At 36.9% G+C, this 12,231-nt stretch overlaps 1 protein-coding gene across 3 annotated transcripts in view; it reads right to left on the minus strand.

Annotated features, from left to right (window-relative positions):
• Positions 1–12,231, minus strand: part of ROCK1 (Rho associated coiled-coil containing protein kinase 1) — a 147,936-nt gene that overhangs the window by 38,382 nt on the left and 97,323 nt on the right. For all 3 annotated transcript variants that reach the window (XM_027127564.1, XM_027127566.1, XM_027127565.1), the window contains exons 14-16: positions 10,023–10,158; positions 7,399–7,490; positions 7,055–7,301 (exon numbers count right to left, since the gene is read on the minus strand). In XM_027127564.1, coding sequence (XP_026983365.1) covers positions 7,055–7,301; positions 7,399–7,490; positions 10,023–10,158 — 475 coding nt within the window. The remainder of the gene's footprint in view (positions 1–7,054; positions 7,302–7,398; positions 7,491–10,022; positions 10,159–12,231) is intronic.

The raw sequence follows: 12,231 nt of genomic DNA on the forward strand, positions 1-12,231 counted from the left end.
AGAGTGGAAGAAGATAATTATGGTACATAAATTTGATAAGGGACTAATATCTAGGACTCCCACAAACCAACAAGAAAAAAGCAAACAATCCAATAAGAAAAGGGGGGGGCAAAAGACTTGAAGAGCATATCACAAATTGCCAATAAACATGTGAAAAGCTGCTCAATCTCCGACACCAGGGAAATGGAAACTAACCCCTAAGGAAATACCATCAGGCACCACCTGAATGGCTAAAACAGTAAGACTGACAAAACTCAGTGGGGATGAGTACTATCCTTGAGGAGGCAGTGGAACAACCAGAACGCTCATACATTGCTGGTGAATGTAAACTGGTGAACCTACTTTGAAATACTTGGATGTATTTACTAAAGCTAAATATACTCTATGGTTCTACCACTTCTAAGTATATACCAAAAGGAAGCATATGTATGATTACCAAAGAATATGTACAAGAAAGTTCACATCAGCATCATTCATAATAATCCCTGAATGGAAGCAATCAGAATATCTGATTTAAAAGACATGACCACAAAATAACTGATAAATTGCAGTGGTCATACAAAATACACGGAGTACTATACAGCAAGAACAAAAAACTACTGCCATATACAACAATACGGATGAACCTCACAAACAATGTTGAATGAAATAAACCAGAAACAAAGGACTGTTTCTGCATGATTCTATATATAAAAGTTCAAAAACAAGCAAAACTAACTTATGTGTTAGAAGTCAGAACAGTGATTACTTCGGGGAAAAAGGGTTAGTGACTAAGCAGAAGTACAAGGGAACTTCTGGGCTGCTGGTAATATTCAGTTTCTATATGGGTGTGTTCATGCTGTGAAAATTTTTCCAGATACATATTTTTTATTTATTTTAATATGTACAGATATGTTAAGTCTCAAAAACAGAAACAAAAAAAACCTCACTGTGAAAAATCTAAATATGTTAAAATCCCCAAATATGAAATCTACTATCTAAATTTGAGGCCCATCAACTATATATAAAAATTAAAAACAAAGGAATGGGGACTTCCCTTGTGGTGCAGTGGTTAAGAATCTGCCTGCCAATGCAGGGGACATGGGTTCGATCCCTGCTCCGGGAAGATCCCACATGCTTCTGAGCAACTAAGCCCATGCGCCACAACTACTGAACATGCACTCTACAGCCTGCGAGCCACAACTACTGAGCCCATGCGCCATAACTACTGAAGCCCGTGTGCCTAGAGCCCGTGCTCTGCAACAAAAGAAGCCACCGCAATGAGAAGCCCGCGTGCCGCAAGGAAGAGTAGTCCCCGCTCGCTGCCACTAGAGAAAGCCCACACGCAGCAATGAAGACCCAATGCAGCCAAAAATATAAATAAATTTAAAAATATATATATATATAAATAAACAAATAAATAAATAAACGGGCAAGATACAACAGGAAAGTGCAAATTAAGGGAAAAACCCCCTCAAGGTCAGATATATTTAATATCATCTATAATACAATTTTAATCCAGTAAGAAGATACAGAAGTCATAAAACCTTAACACACCAAACAACGCTGCATTAAAAATATACAAAAGCAGGGTATTATGAAATATCCACAGCTAACATCATACTTAATAAACAATACAAAAGGAAAACTAAGATAATTCCATTTATAACAGCATCAAAAAAAACAAAATACCTAGGAATAATTTAACCAAGGAGGTGTAAGACTTGTACACTGAAACTAATAAATAAATAAATGCTGAAATGAATTTTTTAAATACCAAAATAAACGGAAATATATCCTGTGTTCATGGATTAGAAGTCTTAATATGTTAGGATGGCAATACTATCCAAAGCAATCTATAGATTCAATGCAATCCCTATAAAAACTCCAAAGATATTTTATGCAGATATGGAAAAGCAGATCCTCAGATTCATATGGAATTACTTGCAGACTGGAATATCTAAAACAGCACTGAAAAAGAACAACAAAGCTGAAGAACTCAAACTTCCAATTTCAAAACTTGCTGTAAAGCTACAGTGACCAAAACAGTGTGGTACTGGTCTAAGAACAGACATATAGACCAACTGAATAGAACTGAGAATCTAGAAACAAAACTGTATACCTAGAGCCAACTGATTTTCAACAAGGATGCCAAGACCATTCAGTGGGGGAAAAAGTAGTCTCTTCAACAAACGGTACTGGGACAACCAGATATCCACATGTAAAAGAATGAAATTGGACCCCTACACATCATACCATATACAAAAATTAACTCAAGTTAGTCAGAGACCTAAATATAAATGCTAAAATCATACAATTTTTAGAAGAAGACATAGGGGTAAACCTTCATGATCCTCAATTTGGCAATGTATTATGATATGACACCAAAAGCATAAGCAACATATATTAAACTGGACTTCATCGGGCTTCCCTGGTGGCGCAGTGGTTGAGAATCTGCCTGCCGATTCAGGGGACATGGGTTCGTGCCCCGGTCCAGGAAGATCCCACATGCCGCGGAGCGGCTAGGCCCGTGAGCCATGGCCGCTGAGCCTGCATGTCCGGAGCCTGTGCTCCGCAACAGGAGAGGCCACAACAGTGAGAGGCCCGCGCACTGCGATGAAGAGTGGCCCCTGCTTGTCGCAACTAGAGAAAGCCCTCGCACAGAAACGAAGACCCAACACAGACAAAAAATTAATTAATTTAAAAAAAACCCCAAAAACTGGACTTCATCAAAATTAACTTTTGTACATCAAAGGACATTATCTAGAAAAATGAAAAGACAAACTACAGAAGGGGTGTAAATATTAGCAAATCACACACCTGATAAGGTCTAGTATCCAGACTCTTAAAAGTCAACAACGAAAAGACAAAAGACCCAATTAAAAAATGGACAAAGGACATGAGCAGACATTTTTCCAAAAAGGATATACAAATGTCCAATAAGCACATGAAAAGATGCTCAACCTCATTACTCATTAGGGAAATTAAAGTCCAACCCACAGTGGGACACCACTTCATACCCACTAGGGTGGTTATAACCAAAAACAGTTAAATATCAAGTACTGGCAAGGATGTGGAAAAACTGAAACCCTTGTATAATGCTGGTGGGAACATAAAATGATTCAGCCATTGTGGAAAATAGTCTGAAGTGCCTCAAAAGTTAAACACAGCATCAGCACATGACCCAGCAATTCTACACCTAGATATCCAAAAGACCTGAAAACAAGTATTCCAATGAATAGTTGTAAACGAATTTCATAGCAGTGTTATTCACAATAGCCAAAAGGTGGAAACAACTCAAATGTCCATCAACAGATGAACAGCTAAACAAAATGTGGTGCATACATACAATAGAATATTAGTCAGCCATAAATGAATGAAGTACTGATACATGGTACAACATCAATCTTAAAAATATGCTAGGTGGGGCTTCCCTGGTGGCGCAGTGGTTGAGAGTCCGCCTGCTGATGCAGGGGACACGGGTTCGTGCCCCGGTCTGGGAAGATCCCACATGCTGCAGAGCAGCTAGGCCCGTGAGCCATGGCTGCTGAGCCTGCGCGTCTGGAGCCTGTGCTCCGCAACAGGAGAGGCCACAACAGTGAGAGGCCCGCGTACAGCAAAAAAAATATATATATATATAAGCTAAGTGAAAGAAGCCTGATACAAAAGGTCACATATTGTATGATGTCATTTATATGAAATATCCAGAACAAGTAAATTCAGAGATATAAAACAGATTGGTGGTTGCTAGGGGCTAGGTAGAGGGGCATATAGGAAAGGAAAGCTTAATGGGTACAAGGTTTTCTTCTGGGTTAATGAAAATGTTTTGGAACTAGATAGACAAGGTGGTTGTACAACACTGTGAATGTACTGAATGCCACTGAATTGTACACTTTTAAATGGTTAACTTTATGTTATATGAATTTCACCTCAATAAAACAATATAAAAAAGCTGTTAGAAATACAAGGGGACTATGAGAAAAAAGACTACAGTCATAGTGTTAACTTTTAAAATATGTTTCAAAATTTGGCAAATCATCAAAGACACAAAGAATAAATGGAGTCTTAGAAAACTGGTTAGATTAGAAAATGGACCTATTGTTTTTCTTCCAAAAGTCAAATCCAAAAACATACCAAGTAAAAAACTTACACAATTTCCGAATGCCCATGTAACAGTTAAAAACAAAAGTGCATTACACTATGATATACTATTCCCTCAGCCTATTTCCCTATAGACATGAAGCTAAGAATGTTTTTTTCATTTTTAAAGGGTTATAAAAAGCAAAACAGAAGAATATGTAACAGAGATCGTATGTGGCCCACAAAACCTAAAGTATATACTATCCAATTATATTTGGTAAGTCATTTCCCAAACACATGAAGAAGCTTCTGCTCAATAGTGTACATGGAGAGCATTCAACTAGGCAACAATTGTTACTGTGCCACAAGGCTAGCCTCCCAAACTATGAGAAATTTATACCTGAGGGATCTGAAATGTCTTAAGAACCATAAAAAAATAAACGTAAAAATTTTATGTTTGCGTGTGTGCATGTTTTACCGCAATGCACCTTGTATGTTGAGGCTCATATAAGTTTTGTGCTTTTTAATGTGTGTGAACTTTGATTCACATTTAAATTAAAAAATAAACCTTAAAGAAAGCATTGAAAAAGGATAAACATCAACAATAGGTCATGCTATGAATCTTCCTTAACTTCACCAATATCTAAACAACAGAGTCAGTTAAAACCATTGTTGATGAACACATAATGATGGTCTCGTCCTTGAAAGCAAGCACTTCAAGCTCAGCGTTATCTGGAAAATCACAGACTTAAAGAATTTTAGAATTGAAAGAATTTATAGGGGTCACCTAATCTTCTTGGTTTATAAATAAAGCAGAAGAAGTGACCTGCACACAGCTAATAAGCTGTATATGAAGAGGCCTAGAGAAGCAATTTAAGGAAGTGGAGTATGAGGCTTTTTCTAATATATATAATGAGGATACTTTCTTGGTTATATTCAGATCTATTTTAAGCCTAGTCCCTGAGAAATAAGATTGCAGAGCACTCCTCAGCTAAGAACGAATGGGAGATCCTTATTTGTTTCCAAAGTCCAAAAACTGACCCCGACCTCTCTCCACAGAATTACAGCTAATCATCAAGCCCCATGAGACCCCAAACTATGTTCACATCCTGTGACTTAGGTTAAAATGGACTATCCCACCCCCTAATTTTCCCTGAAAGATCTGGCAACTTCCATGCATATCTGTTTTGATTAGGTAGTATGGATGCTGATGCTGACAGAAACAGAAAAAAATGTGAGAAGTGGAAGCCAGGAATCTTGTTGAAAACAAAATGATTTTATTACCATGAACAGTTTGTGAGTCTAAAAGGAAACTTTAAGACCACAAAGGCTGCTGATATCTCTAGTCCTAACCTTTCCAAGTACCGAATTCTTTATTTGCAATGGGATTCCCTTTCTGCAGTTTAATTTCTATTTCTACCAACAATGCATGAGGAATTCCCAGGTTTTAATAGTGATAATCTTCTCTGCCTGGTTAGTTCCACTTTGAGTAAGACTTTTGTGAATTGGGCACTTTTAAAAATTAAGTTTTCAGGGCTTCCCTGGTGGCGCAGTGGTTGAGAGTCCGCCTGACGATGCAGGGGACACAGGTTCATGCCCCGGTACGGGAAGATCCCACATGCTGTGGAACGGCTGGGCCCGTGAGCCATGGCCACTGAGCCTGCACGTCCGGAGCCTGTGCTCCGCAATGGGAGAGGCCACAACAGTGAGAGGTCCGCGTACCGCAAAAAAAAAAAAAAAAAAAAAAAAAATTAACTTTTGAGTAACTGGCTGTAAAATTGGAAATATTCACATTACCTCCATCACAAGGGTGCCTGAGAGAGTGAAGAAATTACAATTTGATACAAATTATCCTGAAACAGAAAGAATGCTAACCATTTCCAGTATTAGCAAGGTCACTTTCTTTTTTATTGAAGTATAGCTGATGTACAATATTATATAAATTATAGGTGTACTATATAGTAATTCATAATTTTTAAAGGTTATACTCCATTTACAGCTATTATAAAATATTGGCTATATTCCCCAGGTTGTACAATATATCCTTGTAGCTTATTTTATACCTAGTAGTTTGTACCTCTTAATTGCCCCTCCCCCCACTGGTAACCAGTAGTTTGTTCTCTATATCTGTGAGCCTGCTTTTCTGTTATATTCACTAGTTTGCTGTACTTTTTAGATTCCACATATAAGTGATATACAGTATTTGTCTTTCTCTGACTTATTTCACTTAGCATAATGCTCTCCAAGTCCATCCATGTTGCTGCATATGGGAAAATTTCATTCTTTTTTTAATAGCTGAGTAGTATATTCTGTAGTATATATATACCACATCTTCTTTATCCTTTCGTCTGTTGATGGACATTTAGGTTGTTTCCCTATCTTGGCAATTTCCAGAGTGGCTGCACAATTTACATTCCCACCAACAGTGTATGGGGGCCAAGGTCATTTTCTTTATGAGGACAATATGATCAAAAATATATTACCTTACATACTTAAAAATTAAGATGGTAAATTTTATGTTTTTAGCTACAATTAAAAATAAAATATAAATTAAAAATATATATAAATTTAAAAAATTACCTTCCATTGATAAACAAAATGTGGTATATATGGTATAAATACAATGGAACAGTATACAACCTTGAAGAGGAAAGAAATTCTGATACATGCCACAACATGGATGAAACTTGAAGACATTAAGCTAACTGGAATAAGACAGACACAAAAGGATAAATAATAACTTCTATGAGGTAGTCAAATTCAGAGACATAAAGTAGAATGGTGGTTACCAGGGGCTGGGGAGAGTGGGAAATGGGGTATAGATTTAATGGGTATAGATTTTTTAGTTTGGAATGATAAAAAAAGTTCTGGAGATGGACAGTAGTGATGGTTGCATGACAATGTGAATGTATTTTATGCCACTGAACAGTATACTTAAAAATGGCTAAAACAGTAAATTTTATGTCTATTTTACCAGAGTAAGAAAAAATATTACCTTGTAGGTCTCCAATCATCTCAGAATCATGACCTCTGTCTCTTCGTTCAGCTTCTAATACAGCTTGCAGCTGGTAATAATCCTTGTCCATTTGTGACTTGGAATTCTCCAAAATTCTATTTCTCTCCTGCAATTCTCTATTCAGGGACTCTAGCTGAGTAATTGATTTACTCATCTCGGTGTGACTCTTCCTTAATCTTACAGCTGTGTCTGATTCTGTCCTAAGTAAGTCATTGGCTTCTTCTAGCTAATTAAAAAAGAGAGCAAGAAAATAGTTTTTTACCAAAACACAATCAAACTTAAATTTTGATTTAAAAAAAAAACACCTCACTCCAAAAACTTACCTGCTTTTGTAATTGTGCCAGCTTCTCATTAGCAAGGTGTGAATTCTGACTGACTTTCTTTAAGTCTTCCAACTGATCCTTTAATGTAGAAACTAGAAAATGAAGGAATAATATGTAAGTTTTCATAGAGGAAACATATAAATCCCTTTTAAAAAATGAAATTTGGTCTTAGGCCATAAAAGTCAGCTATATTAGGTCCATATTCCAACTTGGAAGTACCTACATTTTAAATTTATCAAAAAGTAGAGCACTGTTTTATAATACAGAATGCAAAAACAGATGTTTCCACTGCTGTAATATTTTAAATTCTTTTATTCCTTTCATAAAGGTTAATCTATTAGTGAAATTATATAAAGCTAATTTTAAATATTACCTATTTTTGAATAGTACAAATCTTTGATTAGTTCAATTATTTTTAAAATGGTTCAACTAGTGGCAGGGCAGGAATAAAGACGCAGACATACAGAATGAACTTGAGGACACAGGGTGGGGTGGCGGGGGGGAACTGGGACGAAGGGAGAGAGTAGCATTGACATATATACACTGCCAAATGTAAAATGGATGGCTAGTGGGAAGCAGCCACATAGCACAGGGAGATCTGCTCGATGCTTTCTGACAACCTAGAGGAATGGTATAGGGAGGGTGGGAAGGAGGCTCACGGGGGAGGAGGGATGGGGATATATGTATACATATAGCTGATCCACTTTATTATACAGCAGAAACACAACACTGTAAAGCAATTATACTCCAATAAAGATGTAACTAACTAACTAAATAAAATGCTTCAAAATTCAAAAGGTACCAAATGGTGTATGGTATAGCATGAGTCTTTCTCCCTTCACGTCGTCTCCCAGCCCCTCTGGCTCTCCTCCCCAGCAACAACTATTACTAATTCCTTGCATATCCTTCCTAAGATAGTCTGTGTATCCATACCCTAATATATAAAAACACAAATATATATATATATATATATATATATATATATATATGTTTTCACATGCACATCTACACACACACACACACTTAAGCATATATAGATAAGCAATCTTGTTTTAAACAATCTATACTTTTTTTTTTGGTAAGATACATTTTAGAGATTCTTTTATAAGTTTATAAAGAGATACTTTATTCTGTTTTAAAAAATATTTTTAAATTTTTTTTTTCTTTTTTTTTTTTCCTTTTGCGGTACACGGGCTTCTCACTGTTGTGGCCCCCCACCCCCGCCACGGAGCACAGGCTCCAGACATGCAGGCCCAGCAGCCATGGCTCATGGGCCCAGCCGCTCCACGGCACGCGGGATCCTCCCGGACCGGGGCACAAACCCGCGCCCCCCGCATCGGCAGGTGGACTCCCAACCACTGCACCACCAGGGAAGCCCTAAATTCTTTTTTTTTAAATTAATTAATTTAGGGCTTCCCTGGTGGCGCAGTGGTTGAGAATCTGCCTGCTAATGCAGGGGACACAGGTTCGAGCCCTGGTCTGGGAGGATCCCACATGCCACGGAGCAACTAGGCCCGTGAGCCACAACTACTGAGCCTGCGCGTCTGGAGCCTGTGCTCCGCAACAAGAAAGGCCGCGACAGTGAGAGGCCCGCGCACCGCGATGAAGAGTGGCCCCCGCTCGCCACAACTAGAGAAAGCCCTCGCACAGAAACGAAGACCCAACACAACAAAAATAAATAAATTAATTAATTAATAAACTCCTACCCCCAACATCAAAAAAAAAAAATTAATTAATTAATTTATTTATTGCTGCTTTGGGTCTTCATTGTTGTGCGAGGGCTTTTCTCTAGTTGGGCTACTCTTCGTTGCGGTGCACGGGCTTCTCATTGAGGTGGCTTCTCTTGTTGCAGAGCACATGCTCTAGGAGCATGGGCTTCAGTAGTTGTGGCTCACGGGCTTAGTTGCTCCGCGGCATGTGGGATCTTCCCAGACCAGGGCTTGAACCCATGTCCCCTGCATTGGCAGGCAGATTCTTAACCACTGCGCCACCAGGGAAGCCCAAGAGATACTTTATTCTTTTATAAAATGCTAGTATTCTACCATATATACTAAAATTTATTATACCACTGATTACATTTACATTGTTTATAATTTTTGCCATTTTAAACAATTCTAAAATGAATAGCTTTGTTTCTATATCAGTATACATGTGCACAAGTATATGTGAAATAAATTTCTAGAAGTGAAATCACTGGATCAAAGGATGTAGAAAGCTATTTTAAATTTGTAACACTAATATCAAAAATTCTAGTCTTGTTGTTCTAAAATATGGCTACTTGTTAGAAGTGCCTAGAGAGCTTATTAAAAATACCAATGCCCAGTCTACATGTCTAGATCAATTAAATTAGAATTTCTGAAGTTTAGGCATTAGTTTTCTTTGAAGTTTCCCAAGAAATTCCAATATACACCCAAGGATAAAAATCAGTACTCTAGCTAAAACATTACTACTGAATCTAATATGTTATAAATAAATTTTGGGACATGGGTATTTAGCTCATGAGGTGTCTTAGGACTGTGGCTTCAAAAATATATAACAGGCACTAAATTTAAAACAACCTCAAGATGAAGACCTCAAGATAGTGTTAGAAATTCCAGTGTTTTTCAAAGGAAGTAACAATTTACCTTCATTTTCTACATTCCTCCTCTTCTCATTTTCCTGTTCTGCTTTTCTTTGGTACTCATTAATTCTATGCTGTAGCAACATTTTCTCCTTCTCAATCTGAGACACTGTAGATTCTAGGTTTCTTCTTTGATTCCCCTAAATTATGAGAAAAGTTACCACTACAATTAATACTCCTCATTTATTCAAGGGAATACTCTGTTCTTTTTTTAAAAAGTACACAATTACTTAAGATAGATATTTTGGTTTCAAAATCAGATAATACTTCCTAACAACAACAACTTTCTAATATTAGAATTAGCTTGCCTTAGAAGAAAACAGTGAGAATCCCCTTATTTTAACTAGACATACAAAATTTTCAAAGATTTAAAAAAATCCTTGAGTATAAAAAACCCTACGAATCTTGTCAGTCTGAAGGTCGAACACATTGTATTCAAACACATTAAGATGAACACACTGTATTATATTACCAATATTTTGGTTTATTTACAATCCTAAAGTTTAAGACATGAAATATAAAAGGAATCAGATAACTACATATTTGATAATTAAATGGTACAAAACTCAAATGATACCAAAGGTTACAGTGTTTATAATAAGTTCACCAGTCCCTGTATGAGGTCTCCCTTAATCCCCTCCCAATCTCTGTAACAACTTACCTTTCTTAAGATGTTCTATGTATGTACCTACTAATGCATATTAAAGAGTAATGAAAAGAAATATTTATTTTAGAAAATGAAACTAAGGGGAGGGGAGGGTTAAAGAAAAAAACTACTCCAAATTCCACAACTTAAAAAAATTTATCTTCTGTTTCTGAGTTACCACTATCAGCATATTCTGCTTTTGATGCTTCATTTTTATCTTTAAGACTCCACACTGGACAAACCTCCTTTACAGTGCGTGCTTTTCTGGGCTTTTCCATTTTTAAGTGAAATCCATCTTTTAAGTAAGATGCTGTCAGAGAAATTTAGTAAAATTTGACAGAGATCATCCAAAATCTTTCCAATTGTAAGATTTTATCATTCTTTTATTTTTTCATTTTTAAATTTTGAAATTTAAAATTCTACATTTCAGAAGTTTCAAAGACAGTACATGTACCCTACCAGTCAGTTTCCCCTAATAGTTACATTATTAACAATGGTACAATAACAAAATCAGGAAATTGATATTGGTATAAAGCATGCATGTGTAGTTCGATGTCATTTTATCTCATGTGTAGATGCATGTAACCACCACCACAATCAAGACACAGAACTGTTCCATCAGCACAATGATCTCCTTCCAGCCACTACTTATAGCCACATGCATCCCTCACTTCTCCCACCACCTATATCCCTGGCAACCAACAGGAGGTCCTCCATCTGTATAATTTTGCCATTTTGAAAATGTTATATTAATGGAATCATACAGTGTGGACCTTTTGAGATTAGCTTTTTACATTCAACAAAATATCCTTGAGATCCATCCAAGTTGCTGTGTGTAACAACAGTTCATTTTTCCAGTCTACAGATCTTCACCCTCTTATCACGGTCTTTCACAGAGCAAGTTTTGATGAAGTCCAATTTATTGAATTTTTTTCCTTATATGGATCATAATTGTGGTGTAATGTGTAACTCTTCACCGGGTTGCAGGTCCCAAGGACTTTCCCCTATTTTTTCCCTAGAAGTTTTATATTTTTTATGTCCCTGTTTAAATCTATGGTCTATTTTAAGTTAATGTTTGCATAAGATGTGAGACTGAGGTTGAGGTCCATATCTTGGCCTATGAATACCTAATTGCTCCAGCACCACTTGCTAAAAAGACTATCCTTCCTCCACTGAATTGCTTTTGCACCTTGGTCAAAAATAAGCTGGCCATGATTGAGGGATACTGATCCATAGTTTTCTTTGTAGTACTGTCTTTGCTAGACTCTGGTATCTTGGTAATTCTAGCCTCATAAAATTCACTGGGGAATGTTCCCTTCTTTTATATTTTCTAGAAGAGAGAGTGTAGAATTGGTGTTAATTCTTCTTAAAACACTTGATAGGGACTTCCCTGGCGGTCCAGTGGTTAAGACTTCCCCTTCCAATGCAGGGGGTGCGGGGTTCGATCCCTGGTCAGGGAGCTAAGATCCCACATGTCTTGGGGCCAGAAAACAAAAACATAAAACACAAGCAATATTTTAACAAATTCAATAAAGACTTTAAAAATGGTCCACATCAAAAAAAAAAA

This window comes from Aethalodelphis obliquidens, unplaced genomic scaffold, assembly GCF_003676395.1.
Source record: "Aethalodelphis obliquidens isolate GAN/ISIS:26980383/991018 unplaced genomic scaffold, ASM367639v1 scaffold32, whole genome shotgun sequence".
NCBI lineage: Eukaryota > Metazoa > Chordata > Mammalia > Artiodactyla > Delphinidae > Aethalodelphis > Aethalodelphis obliquidens.